Below are 22,111 nucleotides of genomic sequence, written 5' to 3'. Positions count from 1 at the left end.
ATAAAACTGTTTCTCATTAATTGATTAACATCATTTTTAAAAATGGCAATACAAAATAAAATCATATTGCATATTCTATTCTTAACTTAACTTGGCGTATATAAATCTAACAAAAATGCTAGTAAAATATATTGATATATCCCATTATAATGAACGATAAAAGAAGTATCGAACAAAAAAAATAAACGAAACAAATAATAAACTAATTAAATAATATTATTTACAACTTTAAGTCATTTCAAAAAGTAACATCTTTAGAAACTTGCCCATCCTCTTTTTATCCCATCTGGCAACCCTCATTAAGAATCACGTTGTTGGACGTTAAGCAAAAGCTGTCAAAATTTCGTAATATTTTCTAGATTGTTTTTTGCCCCTAAACTCTTGAGTGAAAAGCGCGAGAAGCGCACGCCAAAGTAGCAGCACCATGTCGTGGCTTTTGGGCAGGAACCGCCAGCAGCCGCAGCCTGAGCAGTCCGGTGGCTTTGCGGACGGAGGAGGAGGAGGCGCCGATCCGGATGGCAGGACGGCCGGCGAGAAGTCCGGGGACTCTCAACTGAGCCGGGCGGAGCGCAAGGCCATGGAGGCGTACCGCTTCGACTCCTCGGCCCTGGAACGCGCTGCGGATGCTGCCAAGACCCTGGAGCGATCAAGTAAGCGGAAAATTTCATCAGTCAGTTGCATAACCACCGACATGCGCCATGCTATCGCAGCGTGCGTGTGAGTCTGGGAAGTAGCTCCCCATATGACCCCCAATGTTAATCTCGTGCAGAACACGCCCGGGAGGCCCTCGAGCTGTCCAAGATGCAGGAGGCCACCCGGCAAACGGAGTACAACACCAAGGTCAAGGAGTACGAGGCCCATATCGAGCAGGCCAAGGTCGAGCAGAAGCGCATCGATCACGAGGAGCGCCGCAAGACCCTCATCGAGGAGACCAAGCAGCAGCAGCAGCGCGCCCAGTACCAGGACCAGTTGTCCCGGAAACGCTACGAGGATCAGCTGCAGCAGCAGCAGCGCGTCCAGGAGGACAATCTGCGCAAGCAGGAGGAGAGCGTCCAGCGCCAGGAGGCCATGCGCCGCCAGACCATTGAGCACGAGATCGAGATGAAGGAGAAGAACCGGCTCAAGCTTCTGGAGCACGAGCTGAGGGCCAAGGCACGTGTGGATCGCGAGAACCGCGACATCAACCTGGAGAAGATCCGTCTCAAGGCGCAAGAGCATCGCACCACCGTTCTGGAGGGAATCAAGTAAGTGATTGCTTGAATTCAACTGGGTTATGTTGTTAATTTCCCTTTCCTGACCCACAGAACCGCTGGAACCGTCATTGGCGCTGGCGCCGAGGCCATGCTCACCGACTGGGACAAGGTGCTGACCGCCGCTGGAGGACTTTCGCTGCTCGCTCTGGGCGTGTACACGGCCAAGGGGGCCACCGGAGTGGTTTCCCGATATGTGGAGGCACGTATCGGCAAACCCACGCTGGTTGGCGAAACGTCGCGATTCGCCTTCCTGGATGCCCTGAAGAACCCGCTGCACTACCTGAAGAGGCTACGCGCCAAACCCGCCGATGCCCTGCAGGGCGTGGTGCTGAACCCGAAGCTGGAGGAGCGCCTACGCGACATTGCCATCGCGACGAAGAACACGCGTATCAATCGGGGAATGTACAGGAACGTACTGATGCACGGCCCACCCGGAACGGGCAAGACCATGTTCGCCAAGAAGCTGGCCGAGCACTCTGGCATGGACTTCGCCATCATGACCGGTGGTGATGTGGCGCCCATGGGCAAGGAGGGCGTGACGGCCATTCACAAGGTGTTCGACTGGTCGCACACCTCGCGTCGCGGTCTGCTGCTGTTCGTGGACGAGGCGGATGCCTTCTTGCGCAAGCGTTCCTCGGAGAAGATCTCGGAGGATCTGCGTTCCGCCCTGAACGCCTTCCTGTACCGCACCTCCGAGCAGAATCCCAAGTTCATGCTCGTGCTGGCCTCCAACACTCCCGAGCAGTTCGATTATGCCATCAACGATCGTCTGGACGAGATGGTGGAGTTCACGCTACCTGGGTTGGAGGAGCGGGAGCGCTTGTTGCGCCTGTACTTCGATAAATATGTGCTGCAGCCTGCTGCTGCGGGTGCCAAGTAAGTACCTCATTTTCCAAAGCAAATATAAATCATTTTGTAGGTGCTTAATGTAACCACCTTTTTTTTTAAATTTTTGAAGACCGATGATTTAATTATGATTTTAATCTCTTTCCAGGCGTTTCAAGCTGGACACCTTTGACTACGGACAGACCTGTTCGAAGATGGCCGCTCTGTGCGAGGGCATGTCGGGTCGAGAAATCTCCAAGCTGGGCGTGTCCTGGCAGGCGGCTGTCTATGCCTCCGAGGATGGTCTTCTAACCGAGAAAATGGTGCTGGATAGGTGCTACTCCGCTGCCCAGCAGCACAAACAGAAGGTGGGTCTTGAAATGGGTATTTAATCTGACTGTTTGTCTTAACTAAAAATCGTATATCTCTTCCAGATGGCCTGGCTCTCGGATCAGGAGCGTGCCGATCACAAATCCATCACGGGCGCTGCTGCTCCACCCCTCACCCTTACTGCCAATAAACTGTGAGGAGCGGAGGCGCACCTGAAGTCGAAGTAGATGATGCAACCTGCATTAAAACTTGTTTAGTTTTCTAACCATTTAACTTTAAGTTGGTAACGCACAGGGCTTTATCTTACTACCGGATACCAAACAGCAGCCGAGACACCGAATAAGTGCATATCGGTTACCTGTATGCATTTACACAGCCTGTACAAAATCGCTGGCGGAAGCACGTGTTCGTCTATAGATGCAATTAAGTTTGACCCACTGATAATTGTATTATAAGCTTGCATTAACTGTCTCAATAGTGTGTACAATAAGAGGTATATATTTTAACTGCTGTTGTTGCATTTCGTATGTTAAAGCTTTGGACGTAGACTGTAAATTGAAACCCGTCGCGCCGGCACTGTGAGAGATTTATATTAAACTTCTCGCTGGCGCGGCCACCAATTTGACTTGTCCGCAGTGTTTCCTATATATGAGTATGAAGTAAATATATATAGACTACTTGTTTAAAATTGCATTTTTAATTTCGCTTAGAATCTTTACCAAAGATAGATTTCATATATATACAAGTGAAACTCTCAGAGTTTACCTTTAAATTTCAATCCATTTTAAAAGAAGTAAACAAATTGTATAAATTAAAAAAAAAACTGATTTAAGACAAGCAATGAAAGCTTATTGTTCTTGGGAATTATTTTCGAAACAAATGTTCCATATTTAAAAAAGGCAATTTATCATTATTTCTATATACTCATGTACATATATATGGTATATTAAGATAAGAGATAAGGTATAAAATAAGAGTTTTCAAAGATTTCTAGATTCTTGCACATAATTGAAAAGTTCAACAGTATTCAGGTTCGTTCATATCAATCGCCTTGGACGACTCTTTGCTATAACTAACATAGACACAAACAATTTGCTTTTACTTGACTGTGAGGTTTTGTTTTAAATTTTTTTTAAACCGCCGATTTCAAAATTCTTCTTCATATAACAGATTTAACCAGAAATGCCCTAAAAAATACCTCTTCAGTGGGAGCCACACGCTGTCGCCGCATCGGGGCGAATGGCAAAACGGGCCGAGCAAGAAAATGGCGTAGAAGCCGAAGAAAAGGAAAATTCATTTCGTTTGAGAAAAATATCGGAAAAACCTAGGAAAACTTCATTGAGATTAAAAATAGTTTGACTGAGCTGTGAGCAGAGATGTTTCCGGGTGGAAATGGCAACGCTGACTTGGGCTACAACAAGCACGCCCACGTCCACGGACATGGACAACATGGCCATGGGCACAACCATAATCACAACCAAACTCAGTTCCTGGCGCAGCCCCCACCACCGCCCACCCACTTTTCCCTGCCTCCCGTCGGAGGTCCGGCCATGGTGACGCCCCTGGTGGCTACTGGTCTCCCCCTAGCCATGCAAGGGGGCGCCGGCATCGATTGGGCGCAGCTCGCCCAACAATGGATCCACATGCGGGACGCATCCCCGGTCGGCATGCCCCTGGCTCCTCCACCGCCCATCATTGGCAATGTGCGGGAGTACCATCAGCAGGCGATGGCGATGCCGGTGCCCAGTGTGGTCAGGGCGGGCTTCCCGCTGCTTCAGGAGCACGGCGAGGCAGACATGGATATGGACGACGAGAATGAGCGGGGTCATGGCGCCGAGACGCCTCCACCGCCGGCTCCAGTGGTTACGCAATCCCAATGGCTGGCGGCCAGCGAAGCGCCAGGCCAGGCCATTGACGCCTCTGGCGGAGCGGGTGAGTGGATGAGATGGCCAGGTATAACCAGGTCAGGTACTGACTCCCGTCTCCCCTCCTCCTTTTCAGCTGTCACGCTGGGCAAGCAGCCATGGAACAGCTGGCAAACGCAATCCGGCAAAACCACGGGCAATCCCACAGCGCATATTCCCTCGCTGCTCAAACTCAACGTCAGCAATCCCAATGAGCCACAACAACAGCTGCAGATGCAGTTGCAGGCGCAACAGCAACAAACGCAACAGCCAACGCATCCACAAGCACATCAGCCGCATCCACATCAACATCATCTAGCACCACCACATGCACACCAACCGCCACAGCAGCAGCAGGAAAGCGGAAGTGGCAGTGCCAGCAGCGAGATTGATGCCAACAAACGCAAAATGTTGCCAGCTTGGATAAGGTGAGTGTTCCATAGAGACCTGCCAATTAATAGAATAGATCCCTTATCTTAACAATAACATGTTAGTTTTGGAACACCATTAGGAACATTTTTATGATGCACCATCGTATCATATATTCTAGAATATATTGTTACGAATTCCATAAAGGCGTCGAGAAAACCAGCTTGCTTTTACGACCACTTATCTGGTCCTTAAGTTTTTCGGACAGATCAGGGACTTTGACAGGGACTCGAGAAACCGGCCCTAGGAGTACTTAATTTTAAAGTTTTCAAAATATATTACCAGAGAACATATACAAGAAGTTTTGTAATTTTTAACCCATAATTAATAAATTACTTGAATCTATATTAAGTTGTACCCCTTTTCAGAGAGGGCCTGGAGAAAATGGAGCGCGAAAAGCAGCGGCAGCTAGAGCGCCAGCAGCCCTCCATTGGCACCACAGATGATGAGGTCAACCATGTTAAGCAAGTATCAAGCAAAACACTAACAACACCTGTTAATCTATTGAACATCGCGAACGTGGTAAGTAAGGTCAGGGCGTGTAGGGTTAACTGACTCTCAAAGCGGACCGAAAAGTGCCTAAAGTACAGAGCACATCTCACCCCAATTGGTTGTACACGAAACGCGAACGGGACTGAACTTAACTGAAACTTAAACTGATGTTTCGTCATCAAAGAACACAAACTGAAAACGATACGGACTGTAGAACAGACTGCAGATAGAAGTGCAGGCTGTCGAATTAAACATACCCTTGAAATTCAGGCTAGCGACAGCGAAGATTCCATTGGCTTGCCTGGGGAGGCGCGTGGAGAACTGGAGGATCAGCAGATAGGTAATGAATTGATAAGTAAAGCCGGCGATATCAGTAGCAGTGAGGAGCAGGAGGAGGAGGAGGAGCAGCGAGGAACCAACGACACAGGCAATCGGCAGGCGGCAGAGCAAGTGGAAGCAGCTACCGAGAACGATGTCAATGGTAAAAACTACGAAGAAAGACTGGCGGATCTGGTAGGCATCACCATTTGACCCGGATGTTTGCTCAGCCAGGCGATGAAATCGAGTGAGTCTCAGAGGCGAAGGAACTGCGGAATTCCGGCGACATATTCCTTTTTGGCTGCCCTGCAGTTCGTTCACTCTTCACTAGAGTTTCATTCCCTGGCCACCGGCGGCACATCCAAAAACCTCATATAAGTCTTATTGCAAACAATCTATGAACACCCAAATAAAACCCATCTGTAGATGCTTGTGGTGCGTCGGACACTAACCGAAATCCTGCTGGAAACCACAAACGAAGAGATTGCAGCCATTGCATCCGAGACCCTGAAAGCTCACCGTGCGAAAGGTACATTATGCATTACATTTAAGTTCACCCCAAACCGATCTCTTCCAGCGATCGCGCGTGTGTGTGTGTGTAAGTAGTTATACCATATAGATCGTAAGACGGCGGGGATATATCGCGGACTAATGCTATCCGATCCTTGCTTGGATGACCCGATGTTTCGGCCAAGCGATTGCAGCCGAGTTTTGTTCGGCGAGCGCGTTTTCACCTCTTTTAATCCTATGTCTTTGCTAATCTTTAAATCCCAAATAATGATATGATATGAAACACCACACAAAAACCAATGAAATCACTTGCTGAATTTTTTAATCGTTATATTATATAATATATACCTATATATATATGTATGTATGTGTAAATCAAAAGCGTCATCAGCCCAAGTGATTCGCAAAAGCGCCTTGTCCTCCATTACCGGCAACCTGGGTAAGTAACCAAATTTCAGTTTAGCTCGTAAGTTTCTTTTGCACTCTTTTTGTTTAGAGGTAGTCTGAGTTATGCTTGGTCGTCCCCTCTTTCTATACCCCCGACTCCTTATAAGAAAAAAACACAAAAAAAAAAACAGAAAAACAAACTATTGGATTATCCTCTGGCCAAGTTCTAACTTCCTATGCTTGTAACTTTGAACCGTGGCCAAACCACTTTCGACCCCCTTGGCGCAGTTTGGTCCTTCTAGTTCGCTTCTCCGCCTTTTCTCTCTCCCTTCCCGAACCCCTTTCCGTAAAATCTTCTAAAGAAATGTCAAAAATCCATTTGAAACATCAAAAACTGCGCCCAATCTACTTGAAGCCTGGTAGCAACAATTAGCACTTGACTGATTTGAATTATAGGTTTAGCTGCCTATGGCGATTCTTCCAGCGAAAGCGAAGAGGATGAGGACGACGAGGATGGCGAGCGCCAAGGTGATGCAGGAAAGGATGCCGACAAAAGCGTGCAACTAAGCGCGGAGGAGTTGAAGGTTGGTCAACCATGATAATAAGTATGGGATGAGAAAGTTTAATAAAGTATCTTGTATCTTTTTAAGGCTCGCATACGGCGCAGCAAACGATCCTTCGAGAGAGTCATTGACGACATTGAGGATCGAGTGGCCCAGCAAGAGCTGCGTGATGAGCAAACCCTGCAGCGACATCGCAAGCGGGAGCTGGAGCTCTCCGAACCTGGTGCTAGTGAGCATCGACGACCGCTGGCCAAACCCGAACCGCCCGGCGAGTTGGCCAGTCAACCAAACCATGAAAAGCTGCAGCAGTTTAATGGTACCAGAGCCACATTTGTTTCCTAAAACCACAACTAAATGTATGTCATAATCCTCAGGCAAAAGGCCCAGTCGCAAGGAGAGGACCACCCGCTTCAGCGACAACAAAGATGGGAAGCAGTCGCAAAGCTACGTCCAACAAGTGGTGGCCGCCGCTGCAGTGGCACCGCTCAGTTCGCTGAGCAGCACCAGTTCGCAAAAGCTAAAGCCCGTTCCCAATCCGGCCACCAATCTGCTGCAGATGCCCGAGTCGGTGGCCACCATGCTGAGTGCGGCGGACAAGGCGCTGCACAAGGCCAACAAGTCGTCGCGCAAGTCCAAGAGCAAGCGGCGACACTCGTCCACCTCGTCCTCCTCCAGCAGCAGTAGCGGGAGCAGCTCGAGCAGCGACAGCGACGACAGCAGCAGCAGCAGCTCCAGCGCATCCAAGGCGTCCAGCAGTCGCGGCAAGCGAGCCAGCCGGCATGGACACCGCAGCCACGGCAGCAGCAGTCGAAGCAGCAAATATGAGCGACGAGATCGCGACAGGGAAAGGGAGCGGGGCCGTGATCGGGATAGAGGACATCGCCAGCATCGCAGCCACTTTAGTGGCGGCAGCAGTAGTGGAGGCCATCGCCAGAGGTCGTCGCGGCGACACCGGGACTCGAGCCACTCTGGCGGGGATGAGCGCCGCAGCAGCAGCTACAAACGCTCCTCGCGGCCTAGCAGCAGTCGCAGCCACGAGCACGGCAGCAGCAGCAGCGGTCGGAAGCGACACCGCACGAGATCCCGCTCCAAGTCGCGCAGCACCCACCACTCCAGCTCCCACGCACACTCCTCCACTTCTTCCGCGTCGCATCCCCGCAAGCGCCACTAAGATAACGTCTACCGCTAATTGTTATATTGTGTAATTATATTTTTTCTTTTGTTTAAGATGCTTTCAGTAAACAGTTTTAATCCAGCATAATAAATCGGATTTCCTAAAGAATATTTAGATTTGTAACTTAATTTTTTTTTATTTTCAGTGGGGACTTGTTTTAACAGAAATCCAAATTATGAAGTTTTTAAAGTATTTCCATCGTTATTTCTTGAAGCGAACTAAATAAATAAAACATACTTTTTTTTAAATTGTAAAATAAATAATTTATTTCTCATAACGCTAAAACAATTTGTTGCTAACTTAAGACTGGGTAATACTATGATTTTTATCTAGAATATTCAATCAAAACATTCTTATCAGTCTCAAAAGCTTAAAATAAACTGAGAATTAGCCCATTGATGAACAACAACTGGTGGTTTTGGCTTTAGTCAACCTCCTCGACCGTGGGTCCCGAGTAGCCGCCGAATCCTCCGGCTTGCTGGCCGCAGTTGGCTCCTGGACCAGCTGCTCCCGCTCCCGCTGCCTGCTGGTGCATCTTGGTCATGATGGGAGAGCAGTGGCGGGTGAGCTCCTCCAGCTTGTGGTCGAACTCCTCCTTCTCGGCAGTGGTGTTGCTGTCCAGCCACCGAATTGTGTCGTTGCACTTATCCAGAACGGATGTCTTGTCGGCTTCTTCCAGTTTGCCTGCGGGAGCCTGTTCCACGGACTGCTTCACATTGAAGACGTAGCTCTCCAGTGCATTTCTAGAAGTTATGCGCTGGCGCTGCTTCTCGTCTTCGTCGGCGTACTTCTCGGCCTCGTTCACCATGCGGTCAATCTCGGCCTGCGAGAGGCGTCCCTTGTCGTTCTTGATCGTGATGTTCTTGGCCTTGCCCGTGCTCATCTCCTTGGCGGTCACGTTCAGGATTCCGTTGGCGTCCATGTCGAAGGTGACCTCTATCTGGGGTACACCTCTTGGCGCAGGAGGGATTCCGGACAGATCAAAGGTGCCCAGTGCGTTGTTGTCCTTGGTCATCGCTCGTTCACCCTCGTACACCTGGATGGAGACTCCGGGCTGGTTGTCGGAGTACGTTGAGAATGTTTTGGTCTGCTTGCACGGGATGCGACAGTTGCGCTCGATCAGCTTGGTCATCACCCCACCGGCGGTCTCGATTCCGAGTGAGAGCGGGGCCACGTCCACCAGCAACACGTCCTGGATCTTGCCGCTCTGGTCTCCGCTAAGGATTGCGGCCTGGACCGCCGCTCCGTAGGCCACCGCCTCGTCCGGGTTGATGGACAGATTGAGGCTCTTGCCGTGGAAGAACTGCTGCAGCAGGCTCTGCACCTTGGGAATCCGCGTGGATCCGCCAACGAGCACGATGTCGTGTATCTGGCCCTTGTCCATCCTGGCGTCGGTGAGGGCCTTTTCCACGGGCTGCAGGGTGTTGCGGAAGAGGTCTGCGCACAGCTCCTCGAACCTGGCGCGGCTCACCTTGGTGTAGAAGTCGTGTCCCTCGAACAGAGCGTCGATCTCGATGGTGGCCTCAGTGCTGGAAGAGAGCGTCCGCTTAGCCCGCTCGGCAGCAGTCCTGAGGCGTCGCAGAGCGCGGGGGTTGGAGCGCAGGTCCTTCTTGTACTTGCGCTTAAACTCATCCGCCAGGTGGGTGACCAGCCGGTTGTCGAAGTCCTCGCCGCCCAGGTGGGTGTCTCCAGCGGTGGAGCGCACCTCGAACAGCGATCCCTCGTCGATGGTCAGGATGGAGACGTCAAAGGTGCCGCCTCCCAGGTCAAAGATGAGTACGTTCCGCTCTCCCTTGAGGTTCTTGTCCAGCCCGTAGGCCAGAGCCGCCGCCGTGGGCTCGTTGATGATACGGAGCACGTTCAGGCCGGCAATGTGGCCGGCATCCTTGGTGGCCTGGCGCTGAGAGTCGTTGAAGTAGGCGGGCACTGTGATGACCGCGTCCGTGACGCTCTCGCCCAGATACGCCTCCGCCGTCTCCTTCATCTTGGTCAGCACCATCGAGCTGATCTCCTCTGGGGCGAACCGCTTGGCCTCGCCCTTGAACTCCACCCCGATCTTGGGCTTTCCGCCGTCGCTGACCACCTTGAAGGGCCAGTGCTTCATGTCCTCCGCGATCTTGGGGTCGTCATACTTGCGTCCGATGAGGCGCTTGGCGTCGAAGACCGTGTTCCTGGGGTTCATGGCCACCTGGTTCTTGGCGGCATCGCCGATGAGGCGCTCAGAGTCTGTGAAGGCCACGTAGGACGGGGTGGTGCGGTTGCCCTGGTCGTTGGCGATGATCTCCACCTTGCCATGTTGGTAGACACCCACGCAGGAGTACGTGGTGCCCAGATCGATTCCAATAGCTGGCATCTTGTGTGTTTGTGGTTGCTCCTCACTAGGAAGTGGATAGTTGTGTGTTTTCAGCTTTCCTTCTTGTCTTCAGTGATAGCTTCTTGATTGTAGTTGTTGTTGGTAGTTATTTTACTCAAATATTTGTAACTTGCACTTTGTTGCAGAATGTTTAGCTTGTTCAGCTGCGTTTGTTTTGGTTGCTTAGCTTTTGCTTAGCGATGTTTTCAGTTTGCTTGTTTGAATTGATATGAGGCTAAGAGAGCCGAGCGGCTCTATTTATACTCAGGCGCTCTCTTCGCGAACATTCGATACCGGTTCTCTCGAAACGCCGAGAAAGGTTCGCCTTTGTTGGTGCGCCAGGGCGAGATGGCAGATGGCAGAACCGAAAAATAAAGAGAGTGTGTTTGTAACGGTTGTTTCGAAATTTCTCGACTTTTCTCAGGGGCACGACAAACAAAAAAAACCTACCTCAACAAATGGTTTTCTATTGCGGGTTCTGGAAAATTCGAACCGTTTTTCCGTTTGTTTATATAAAAGACAGCGTACTATTTATAAGCGAGTTTAAATTCAGCGACTAGCCTAATTTAACTTAGAATTCTCGCACTAGATAGTTCAATGGCTTTAAGATTTTATTCATACCTACATATTTGGCTTAATTACCTTTGCGATTAACATGCCCACAATACTTCAATATGTATGTATGTATTTTGGTCTCAAATGTTCGCCTAACTAATTATATTATTATTTTCGATTATAAGCGAAACTACGTCCAAAATATACATTTTTTTTAAAGAACTGAATGACAACATTCAATAACTGTCACTAGATCAAATTTAACACTATGTTATTTCTGTTCTTGTTTTTTTCCAAACTGTTTTTAAAATGTTTGTTTTTTTCTTAGTTTAAACATGCTTTACATGCTTTAATTGACGTTTAAAAGCAAATAAAAATAAATATTTAACTTTATTTAAGTTAGAAAAATTTGAATAACATAAAAGCTTGTTTTTCCCATCAGTTAAATGGTATCCACAAATGATGTACTTAAATTTTCATTTTAATTATACAACACTGTTGGCGTAGTAGAATATTGAAGTTTGTGAGCGTAGAATTGGGTTTAGATTTTGTTTTAATTAAGTGCATTTAAATTGTTGTTTCACTTTGATCTTTAAAACTGTAGGTGCTACAGATTTTTGATAATTATGAGGGGGCTTGGTTTAACAATTAAATTACCATCAGTGCTGGGCAGGGTAACTACATAAATTCAAGCTACTGTCTTAAATAAAAACAAATCGATCAAATTTAGTATATTAAAGATACTTTTAGACAAACATTTGGGAAGTGACCATTTATAACAAAATCTGAACTTAAAGTTATGTGGGAGCGCATGGATAATCTCAATTTTTAAGCAAAAGGTTTTTAGGTGTTGTCATGAATGAAATATAGCAAACCATTGAACTATCTAGTGGGATGCTTCTAAGTTAAATGAAGCTAGTAGCTGAATTTAAACTTGCTTATAAATAGTACGCTGTCTTTTATATAAACAAACAGAAAAACGGTTCGAATTTTCCAGAACCCGCAAAAGAAAACCATTCGTTGAGGTAGGTTTTTTTTGTTTGTCGTGCCCCTGAGAAAAGTCGAGAAATTTCGAAACAACCGTTACAAGCACACTTTTTTTTATTTTTCGGTTCTGCCATCTGCCATCTCGCCCTGGCGCACCAACAAAGGCGAACCTTTCTCGGCGTTTCGAGAGAACCGGTATCGAATGTTCGCGAAGAGAGCGCCTGAGTATAAATAGAGCCGCTCGGCACTCTTAGCCTCATATCAATTCAAACAAGCAAACTGAAAACATCGCTAAGCAAAAGCTAAGCAACCAAAACAAACGCAGCTGAACAAGCTAAACATTCTGCAACAAAGTGCAAGTTACAAATATTTGAGTAAAATAACTACCAACAACAACTACAATCAAGAAGCTATCACTGAAGACAAGAAGGAAAGCTGAAAACACACAACTATCCACTTCCTAGTGAGGAGCAACCACAAACACACAAGATGCCAGCTATTGGAATCGATCTGGGCACCACGTACTCCTGCGTGGGTGTCTACCAACATGGCAAGGTGGAGATCATCGCCAACGACCAGGGCAACCGCACCACCCCGTCCTACGTGGCCTTCACAGACTCTGAGCGCCTCATCGGCGATGCCGCCAAGAACCAGGTGGCCATGAACCCCAGGAACACGGTCTTCGACGCCAAGCGCCTCATCGGACGCAAGTATGACGACCCCAAGATCGCGGAGGACATGAAGCACTGGCCCTTCAAGGTGGTCAGCGACGGCGGAAAGCCCAAGATCGGGGTGGAGTTCAAGGGCGAGGCCAAGCGGTTCGCCCCAGAGGAGATCAGCTCGATGGTGCTGACCAAGATGAAGGAGACGGCGGAGGCGTATCTGGGCGAGAGCGTCACGGACGCGGTCATCACAGTGCCCGCCTACTTCAACGACTCTCAGCGCCAGGCCACCAAGGATGCCGGCCACATTGCCGGCCTGAACGTGCTCCGTATCATCAACGAGCCCACGGCGGCGGCTCTGGCCTACGGGCTGGACAAGAACCTCAAGGGAGAGCGGAACGTACTCATCTTTGACCTGGGAGGCGGCACCTTTGACGTCTCCATCCTGACCATCGACGAGGGATCGCTGTTCGAGGTGCGCTCCACCGCTGGAGACACCCACCTGGGCGGCGAGGACTTCGACAACCGGCTGGTCACCCACCTGGCGGATGAGTTTAAGCGCAAGTACAAGAAGGACCTGCGCTCCAACCCCCGCGCTCTGCGACGCCTCAGGACTGCTGCCGAGCGGGCTAAGCGGACGCTCTCTTCCAGCACTGAGGCCACCATCGAGATCGACGCTCTGTTCGAGGGACACGACTTCTACACCAAGGTGAGCCGCGCCAGGTTCGAGGAGCTGTGCGCAGACCTCTTCCGCAACACCCTGCAGCCCGTGGAAAAGGCCCTCACCGACGCCAGGATGGACAAGGGCCAGATACACGACATCGTGCTCGTTGGCGGATCCACGCGGATTCCCAAGGTGCAGAGCCTGCTGCAGCAGTTCTTCCACGGCAAGAGCCTCAATCTGTCCATCAACCCGGACGAGGCGGTGGCCTACGGAGCGGCGGTCCAGGCCGCAATCCTTAGCGGAGACCAGAGCGGCAAGATCCAGGACGTGTTGCTGGTGGACGTGGCCCCGCTCTCACTCGGAATCGAGACCGCCGGTGGGGTGATGACCAAGCTGATCGAGCGCAACTGTCGCATCCCGTGCAAGCAGACCAAAACATTCTCAACGTACTCCGACAACCAGCCCGGAGTCTCCATCCAGGTGTACGAGGGTGAACGAGCGATGACCAAGGACAACAACGCACTGGGCACCTTTGATCTGTCCGGAATCCCTCCTGCGCCAAGAGGTGTACCCCAGATAGAGGTCACCTTCGACATGGACGCCAACGGAATCCTGAACGTGACCGCCAAGGAGATGAGCACGGGCAAGGCCAAGAACATCACGATCAAGAACGACAAGGGACGCCTCTCGCAGGCCGAGATTGACCGCATGGTGAACGAGGCCGAGAAGTACGCCGACGAAGACGAGAAGCAGCGCCAGCGCATAACTTCTAGAAATGCACTGGAGAGCTACGTCTTCAATGTGAAGCAGTCCGTGGAACAGGCTCCCGCAGGCAAACTGGAAGAAGCCGACAAGACATCCGTTCTGGATAAGTGCAACGACACAATTCGGTGGCTGGACAGCAACACCACTGCCGAGAAGGAGGAGTTCGACCACAAGCTGGAGGAGCTCACCCGCCACTGCTCTCCCATCATGACCAAGATGCACCAGCAGGCAGCGGGAGCGGGAGCAGCTGGTCCAGGAGCCAACTGCGGCCAGCAAGCCGGAGGATTCGGCGGCTACTCGGGACCCACGGTCGAGGAGGTTGACTAAAGCCAAAAAGCCTAGTTTTTGTTCATCAATGGGTTAATTCTCAGATTATTTTAAGTTTTTAAGACTGATAAGAATGTTTTGATTGAATATTCTAGATAAAAACCATAGTATTACCCAGTCTTAAGTTAGCAACAAATTGTTTTAGCATTATGGAAAATAAATAATTTATTAAAAAAAAAATTTTAAACATGTATTTTATTAAGTACATGAGAAACATTCTAAAGGTTTCGTGGAATTTTGAAAATATCTGAAATACCATTAAGAAAATATATTGTTCATCTGAGATATTGAAATTAAAAAGGACCTCTTTCATTGAAAGGTTGTGTTATTTATTTTATGTACACTTTTTTATCAAAGCCTATTTAATTCAGAGTGCTCAAAAAATAGATTTTTATAGTTGTTAGTCATTTCTGGAATATACTGAAGATATATTACTGAACTAAAAAGAGTTCAAAACTTAGTTAAAATTAATTTTCAAAAAATTAAACCTTTAATGGGTTTTAAAGGTCTCTAAGTCATTATTGTATAAATAAATACATTTTGTTTAACTGATTAAAGCCAAAATTTAGAGAAAAGTAAAATGAGCTTCGAGAGTTTTGTTTCCTAAATTTCTGTTCCGTGTTGAGCATCTAGCTTTTTCTGCTTTTCCCCAAATGGGTCTGTGTAGACCTTTCCGATTTCGTAATGGCTCATTTTATTGCGATGGATGGTCAGTAGGGCTCCGCTCTTGAAGCTCTGTTCGCAAACACCACATCTGTAGGCCATGGCAGGCAACTCCGGGCTGGGAAGCACTGCCTCTGGCTGCTGCACTTGCTCGCCGGGAAGTCGTTTCAGTCGCATGCGCTCAATATCCTCCGCCCGTCGCTTGTTGACCCTTGCATTCACATAGGGATCCGCAGAAAGGTCGCCCTCGGCTCCCATGCCCGGAATAACCGCCTCCTGATGACCTTTTCGGTTACGGTGGATATTCAGATGCGAACCGCAGACAAAGCTCTCCCCGCACACTCCGCACTGATACGGTCGCTCGCCGGTGTGCCGCCGCATATGGATCTTCAGGTCGTTGGATTGTACAAAGCTCTTGCTGCACCTGTCGCAGGAGTAGGGCCGTTGGCCCGTATGCAGTCGCATGTGTCGCGCCAGCTTGTTTTGCGAAATGAACTTCTTGGAGCAGATCTTGCACTCGCTGGGACGCTCTCCGGTGTGCCGACGCATGTGCAGACTTAAATCCTGACTGCGCGGGAAGGCCTTCTCGCACTGGCTGCATTTGTAAGGGTTGTCGCCGGTATGTCGGCGAATGTGGATGGTGAGGCTGGAGACGGGAAAGCTGAGGCCGCAGTACGGACAATCTCGCCGCTTGGTGATACGTTTTCGGGCTGAGTTATCCGGTGTCTCGTCCGTTTCCAAAGCCGCTGCGTGCGGATGGAATGCCTGCATGTGGCGTCGTAGGGTGTCCTGGCGCTTGAATGACCGCGGACAATGCTCACAGGTCAGCAGGCCAGTGCCGCTGCTCTCGTTGGCCAGATTCAAGGCGGCTACGTCCGCCGTCAGCTGGTGGGCATGCGAAAAATGCCGGGACAGGGATTCGCTTTTGGCAAAAACTCGCGGACAGACAGCGCACTTGTAAATGAAGTTCTCCGAGTGGGTCAGACGGCTGCCCAGCTGGGAAGGTCGCGAATGGCACAGTTCTTTTATTTCAGGTTCCTCAGGCGATAAATGCAGCTGAGCAGGATCCTCAATATCCTCCTCTCGATCCTCGTCGGCGTAAAAAGCCTCTCCCTCCGACTCTAAATTGAAAGCTCCAGAAGTGTCTTGGTCTACCAACTCCTCGAGTTCCACCTGCTGCTCCTCTTCGTAAGAGGCGGGCAGGAATTCTTCCATATGAACTACGCTGTCTTGGCTTATCAGCTCCACTACCTCCACATGGGCTTCCTCCTGCTTGGCATCCTCCTGCTGGAGGTGGAGGTTTCGCAAAGTCTCCTGAGCGCTATCCACCTCCAGGATGAACTCGTATGTACTGATCAGGCGGCGTGTGCAATTTTGGCACAGCTGCATCGGCAGTTTCGGATCCGTCCATGGGTACTAATATAAGGAGAACAATATTAATTTTCTGATAAAGGAGGATATTGACATAGATTCTACCTTAACTTTGGAGACGGATTCCAAGAGCTGCCAGAGCTCCATATTCAGGTCGTTGTACTCGATCTCATCGTGGAGGCACAGACTGGTCTCGTGGGTCTCCAGGCAGACGCGGCACGTCTGGGAGTTTATATTAATGTGAATCTCCGTTGTCTCCATAATTTTTATTCATATCGTTAAACAAATAAAATCTAGCAAAAATTTGTTTATAACTGCTGGTTATTAGAGATGGACATGAAAACACAGCTGTTCCGGTTCACAGTCACAGATTTCGTTTATGCGAGGGATATTTCAAAAAACCATATTACTTAGAACTAATCAATTTGTGCATTTTAATAACTGAAAAAACTTTATTAATTCATTATTTATTTATTATTAATTATAAAGGGCTTTTAAATTATGAACAATTTTTTTCCAGGAGAAAAATGTACATACTTATATCTATGATACATAAATGCCCAATTTTAAGCGATAAACATAAATTTCCAAATATTTTTCTTAGAGTATTGCTTCAAAAATGAAGTTCTAAATAATTTCAATACTGTGACCGCTTTGCAACACTAGAAAGTCACGAGGTCCATCCACTAACCGATAATATCGCACCTTTGCCATTCACCCCTTCACGCATACGCCCGCTTCACAATTCAAACGAACGGCATTTTATTTTCACAGGACCCGGGGAATCGTGATTGTTTTACCCAATAGCTTTATTTTACCTTTGTTTTCTGACCAAAATTGCTATCTGTTAGTTGTCTAGAGCTCGTGTCGTCATGTCCCATCCGTCCGACCATGTGCTGCGTCCCAAGGAAAATGCTCCGGCCAGAAAGCCGGAAATACCAGCCGCCCTCCTTAACATGCAGAAGAAAAACTTGCTGTTGGGAAAGAAGGTGCGTGAAGATCTCTCTAGAAACTACCTGATATCCCTATAACCCCCATTTTAATACAGCCCACCAGTGAAAACGTGGCTCCACCCGCCAAACCCCTGCCAGGATCTTCTGGCGCTGTGAACAGGAATGCCATGACTGCCATGCGTCCGCCGCCCACTAAACCAGGTCTAGGAACTTCCAATTCCGTCGTACCCGCCGTTGGAAGCAAGTTTCAGAAGCCACTATTGCCGCCCGTGAAGAAGGCCACCTCCGAGTTTGTGGTTCCCGCTCCAGTGGCACCTATCAAGAAGCCCGAAGTCGTACCCAAACAGAAGTCCCCTGCTTCAGGTGCCGAATCCTCTACAGAATCTGGTGCTGCAGCGACCAGCAGCTCTGGCAGCACCACTGACAAAGATAAACCCAAGTCTGGTGGGTACCTCATCCAATTTAATCCTCCCCCAATCACCAACTCCATTGTAATCTCCTGCAGATGCCCAGCCGCAGAAGCCCAAAAAAACATGGGAGCTTAACAACTTTGACATTGGCCGCCTGCTGGGACGCGGCAAGTTTGGCAACGTTTACCTTGCGCGCGAAAAGGAATCCCAATTTGTGGTGGCCCTCAAGGTACTCTTCAAGCGTCAGATTGGCGAGTCCAATGTGGAGCATCAGGTGCGTCGTGAGATTGAGATACAGTCGCACCTGCGCCATCCACATATCCTCCGTTTGTACGCCTACTTTCACGACGATGTGCGCATATATCTAATCTTGGAGTATGCCCCACAAGGAACGCTATTCAATGCTCTGCAGGCACAGCCGCTGAAGCGGTTCGATGAGCGCCAGTCGGCCACCTACATTCAGGCACTGTGCTCCGCACTGCTCTATCTACACGAGCGGGACATCATCCACAGGGATATCAAGCCGGAGAACCTGCTGCTTGGTCACAAGGGCGTCTTAAAGATCGCCGACTTCGGCTGGTCCGTGCACGAACCGAACTCTATGCGCATGACGTTATGCGGCACTGTGGACTACCTGCCGCCCGAGATGGTCCAGGGCAAGCCGCACACCAAAAACGTGGATCTCTGGAGCCTGGGTGTGCTCTGTTTCGAGCTGTTGGTTGGCCACGCTCCCTTCTACTCAAAGGTCTACGATGAGACTTACAAGAAGATTCTGAAGGTTGACTACAAGCTGCCGGAGCACATCTCCAAGGCAGCCGCTCACCTCATTTCCAAGCTGCTGGTCCTAAATCCACAGCACCGCCTGCCGCTGGATCAGGTTATGGTGCACCCATGGATCCTGGCGCACACGCAGTGAACCCATTCATATTTCATTTTGAGTTATTTCCTTTTAATTTACAGTTTTAGTTAGGACTCGCCGCGTAATTTAATTATGGCATCTCAAATTTTCATTTAGCCCGTTTCGAGAAATTAACATTTATGAATTAAGTTTATTATTATCAATAAAGTTTGTGTGTGTTTTCGAATGCTAGGCGAGTGTATCGGTGTGTACAATCCTATCTTATGTGGCTATACCTAATCTCTAGCGAAATGAGTTGACGGAATTAAAATGCGAATGCAAAATCTTGTGGCAGCGACAAAAACACAGGGAGCGTTGCTCAAATGCAGTGAAGCGAGTTATTTTTATCACAGAAAACAAAGTACAAGGAAATATTGTACGCAGATGGAAAGCGCAAGAGTATATTTTTGAGATTGGCAAAATTACGAATGAAATGATTTGGGATTTAGCAATGGAAACAAGTTTTGCCACTTTTGCGACCAATATTTTTTATAGCTGAACCAAACCAGTCTTAACTTTAAATCAATTGCAGTTCATACAATAAACTGCAGCTGCCTTTAATCTCATTTCCATATAAGAGTATTGTATTTCTGCGAGTTTTCTTGATTTCATTTTCATTTGCTATTAACGAAATGATGGTATTCATGACGTTGAAATTTACTTACAAACTAGGTAGCTTAGGGCGTGCTCCATCCAGGATAGATTTCGATTTATAATCTCCAATTATCATACAAATTCATTGATTGGTTCGCTGAATTCCCAACCATCTTTCAGATCCCTAAAATCTATGGATTTCCGAGCACGGCTTGAATATAAAGGGGTTTCTAAGCCTTTGCACACATGCCGCTCAATATTAATAGAAAATTCTGTTACTTAATGCCTAATAACCTCGTCCCCCTTCTTGCGCGCCGCAACATTGGAGTAGTCGTCCTCTGAAATTGCAGTTAAAATGTAAGATAAATCTCCCTTTTTATATCAGTTCTAGGACTCACCATCTTGATCTTCATCCATGCCATCCTCCAAATGGATGCCTTCAGCAAATTCCTTGCCCTGGTCAGCCACGATTTCGTTGTTAAGATTGTCTGAATCGAGTAGATGCTGTGGCTGCTTCACGGCCACATCGCCCACATCGTCGTCATCGTCACCTTCACCACCGCCGCCAGCACCGGCTGCCTCGGCCATCTGCTTGGCCGGCTCATCGGGTACGGGCCCGGGACCAGGAGCCGGCAGTTCGCCATCAAAGAAGTTCTGGCCGGCTCCAGCCGCTGCTGGCAAATTAAAGCTAGGCTCGTTTAACGCATCTTTAACCTCGTGGGCTCCCGAATCCTCGAGGGGTTTGGGTGCCACACCAAGATTCTTATTGCTCTCCAGGTCATTCACGGCGTTTGCGTAGCGATTGTTGTTCTCGTTTTTGGGCAGCTCTTCGGCGGCGGTGTCTACGTCGACACCGTCACCCTTAGTGTCCGCCTTGTCCTCAAAGTTGTCAGGAATGGGAGCAACGTTTTCGGGAAGTTTACGATCCGGTTTGGCTGGCGGCACTGCGAGAGGGGGAAGGCCGCTGCTGCTGCTCACCTTTGGAGCCACCGATGCGTCCGGAGCATTGCCAGCTTTCTTGGCGACCGGCCCGCTCACGGAGGCCTGTGTGCTGCTCTTGCGGGGAGCGCTCAGCGGGGAAACAGGACCGCCGGACAGCTGAGGCTCCTCCTGCTGCTGCTTCTCATTGAGCGATTTGGGCACAATCTGAAAGTTTTCAACAGAGTTTAGTATGAGGCTGTGGTTGTTGCGCACGGCGAAGGGCAGGAGAGGCAGCTGCTGTGGCTGCTCCTGGGTTCCGTCACCATTACTCTTAATTGTGGCGTTAGTAGCAGCGGATGTTTGGTTTTGGTTTGGGTTAGTAGCTAGCAGATTTACCCCGCCGCCGATCCTGTAGAGGCCGTCACTCACTTGCACTTGGGCATCGAAGGACTTCTCGTTGCGCGGCTTTTCAATGCTGTGCGCCAGCTGGGCGGGATTCGAGTGGTGTGTGGTGGGCATCTGCTCGGCGGGCTTGTTCAGTTGCTGCTGGTGGTCATGGGCCGGAGCCTCTGCAGGCTGAACCTTGGGCACATAGTTGCAGTTGGTCTTAAACTCAGCGATTGTGGCCTGAAGCGCGTGGATCTTATGCTCTCCTTCGCGCTGTTGTTTGTCCAGCTTTTCCTGGAGAACAAACAGGTAATTGGGATGTTCTAGAGCAGCCAATAAGAAATATTACCTTCCAGGCGGCCACCTCGTGCTCCTTGCTAGCCTTGTCCTTGTGCAAATCGGCCAGGACCTTTTGCAGCTTCTGGTCGAATGCGTTCGTGTCCTCAATGTGTTTCTTCTTGCTCTTGAGGCACTCGGCCTCCAGGTCAGAGTACTTGAACTCCAGCAGCTTGTACTTCTCCACTTGGGCGTCGAACTTCTCCTGAAGGGCGCGCTCTGTTTCCTGCTGCTTTTGCACAGCCTCCGCCAGCTGACCCTCGTACTTCTCCTGCAGGCTCATCTTCTCCGTGCGCAGCAGGCTCATCCTCTTCTCGGCGGTCAGTTTCTCGGCGTTGAGAGCTGTGGATTCACTCATAATCAGTGTGCTTAATTGAAGGGATAAGGGGATAAAAGTAGACTCACATTGCATCTGGACACTGAGGCCCTCTTGGAAGGCGCGGCTCTCGTCCAATTGGTGCTGGGACATTTGGTAGATCACTATCATCATGATGAGCACGATGAACATGGTCATCAGGATGCAGATGCGGACGCGCCCGGAACGCGCAAAACGAGCCGAACTCATTTTACACCCGTTTTCAGATAGTAAATTGCCGAATTACACCTTTTTGTGCAGGAAGAGAATGTTTCTTTTTTTTGCTTATGCGGGAGCGTAAGAGATGGACGTTCCTTAGAGATGGGCGGATGCCTATCGATGCAATACGCTATCGGAATTTGGACCCTTCACTTTTGCTTCAAAAATAGTCGGGTTTTGAGATGAGTATTTCAAAGTTTTTACTCTTGTTTTTGAACAATTCATTTTATTTTAATCTTAGAACGCACAGCAAATAACTATCTAATGGATATGAAAAATGTATCAACAAAATTTGTTTTAAATCGTTGATAGTGGGCCCTTTAATAGATTTTTAAAATCAAGAACTCGACAAAGTGGCTGGAAAGAAAAATAATGCGGGTCTAGGGTATTGCTTCACTAAAATATTAAAGATTCAAAGCAAATATTAGTTGGCGGTAGAATTGAAATGAAAGTTTAAAAAGTACGGTAACCCAGCAAGTGTGCTCTTCTGCTCTTCGGTTTGGCAA

General features: G+C 48.9%; 7 protein-coding genes across 10 annotated transcripts; 4 read left to right on the top strand and 3 right to left on the bottom strand.

The window, feature by feature from the left end:
- Positions 1–295: 295 nt before the first annotated feature.
- Positions 296–2,914, top strand: LOC119563030 (ATPase family AAA domain-containing protein 3A homolog). Of its 2 annotated transcripts, XM_037876229.1 has the most exons (6): positions 296–650; positions 770–1,244; positions 1,305–2,129; positions 2,248–2,446; positions 2,513–2,631; positions 2,689–2,914. In XM_037876229.1, exons 1-5 carry the CDS (start codon positions 425–427, stop codon positions 2,603–2,605), a joined length of 1,818 nt encoding a protein of 605 aa, XP_037732157.1. In that variant the 5' UTR covers positions 296–424; the 3' UTR covers positions 2,606–2,631; positions 2,689–2,914. The 2 variants fall into 2 exon arrangements, with proteins under 2 accessions (XP_037732157.1, XP_037732156.1); XM_037876228.1 differs by having other exon boundaries at positions 2,513–2,914.
- Positions 2,915–3,636: 722 nt separating this feature from the next.
- On the top strand, positions 3,637–8,293 carry LOC119545738 (arginine/serine-rich protein PNISR). The gene is made up of 9 exons (XM_037851561.1): positions 3,637–4,340; positions 4,410–4,740; positions 5,110–5,263; positions 5,504–5,746; positions 5,978–6,080; positions 6,444–6,500; positions 6,905–7,032; positions 7,099–7,327; positions 7,386–8,293. The coding sequence occupies exons 1-9, from the start codon at positions 3,785–3,787 to the stop codon at positions 8,180–8,182; spliced, it is 2,598 nt and encodes an 865-aa protein (XP_037707489.1). The 5' UTR covers positions 3,637–3,784; the 3' UTR covers positions 8,183–8,293.
- A 129-nt stretch (positions 8,294–8,422) lies between these two features.
- LOC119545739 (major heat shock 70 kDa protein Ab) lies at positions 8,423–10,776 on the bottom strand. The gene has a single exon (XM_037851562.1). It carries the CDS (start codon positions 10,536–10,538, stop codon positions 8,610–8,612), a length of 1,929 nt encoding a protein of 642 aa, XP_037707490.1. The 5' UTR covers positions 10,539–10,776; the 3' UTR covers positions 8,423–8,609.
- A 1,560-nt stretch (positions 10,777–12,336) lies between these two features.
- Positions 12,337–14,678, top strand: LOC119545740 (major heat shock 70 kDa protein Ab). The gene has a single exon (XM_037851563.1). The coding sequence runs from the start codon at positions 12,570–12,572 to the stop codon at positions 14,496–14,498; it is 1,929 nt and encodes a 642-aa protein (XP_037707491.1). The 5' UTR covers positions 12,337–12,569; the 3' UTR covers positions 14,499–14,678.
- Positions 14,679–14,717: 39 nt separating this feature from the next.
- On the bottom strand, positions 14,718–16,856 carry LOC119545741 (zinc finger protein 383). Its single transcript, XM_037851564.1, has 2 exons — positions 16,638–16,856; positions 14,718–16,577 (listed from the first exon to the last, which is right to left on the bottom strand). Exons 1-2 carry the CDS (start codon positions 16,791–16,793, stop codon positions 15,102–15,104), a joined length of 1,632 nt encoding a protein of 543 aa, XP_037707492.1. The 5' UTR covers positions 16,794–16,856; the 3' UTR covers positions 14,718–15,101.
- A 359-nt stretch (positions 16,857–17,215) lies between these two features.
- On the top strand, positions 17,216–18,985 carry LOC119557533 (aurora kinase C). Its single transcript, XM_037870308.1, has 3 exons — positions 17,216–17,521; positions 17,581–17,929; positions 17,991–18,985. Exons 1-3 carry the CDS (start codon positions 17,405–17,407, stop codon positions 18,809–18,811), a joined length of 1,287 nt encoding a protein of 428 aa, XP_037726236.1. The 5' UTR covers positions 17,216–17,404; the 3' UTR covers positions 18,812–18,985.
- Positions 18,986–19,170: 185 nt separating this feature from the next.
- Positions 19,171–21,714, bottom strand: LOC119557509. 3 transcript variants are annotated; one of them, XM_037870292.1, is made up of 5 exons: positions 21,437–21,711; positions 21,045–21,373; positions 20,705–20,989; positions 19,786–20,533; positions 19,171–19,725 (listed from the first exon to the last, which is right to left on the bottom strand). In XM_037870292.1, exons 1-5 carry the CDS (start codon positions 21,594–21,596, stop codon positions 19,667–19,669), a joined length of 1,581 nt encoding a protein of 526 aa, XP_037726220.1. In that variant the 5' UTR covers positions 21,597–21,711; the 3' UTR covers positions 19,171–19,666. The 3 variants fall into 3 exon arrangements, with proteins under 3 accessions (XP_037726220.1, XP_037726227.1, XP_037726213.1); XM_037870299.1 differs by having other exon boundaries at positions 20,738–20,989; positions 21,437–21,710; XM_037870285.1 differs by having other exon boundaries at positions 19,786–20,989; positions 21,437–21,714.
- Positions 21,715–22,111: the final 397 nt, after the last annotated feature.

The sequence above is a fragment of the Drosophila subpulchrella genome, chromosome 3R (genome assembly GCF_014743375.2).
Source record: "Drosophila subpulchrella strain 33 F10 #4 breed RU33 chromosome 3R, RU_Dsub_v1.1 Primary Assembly, whole genome shotgun sequence".
Classification (NCBI taxonomy): domain Eukaryota; kingdom Metazoa; phylum Arthropoda; class Insecta; order Diptera; family Drosophilidae; genus Drosophila; species Drosophila subpulchrella.
Note: the sequence above shows the minus strand (reverse complement) of the source record. Positions and strands in the feature narration are given on the sequence as shown.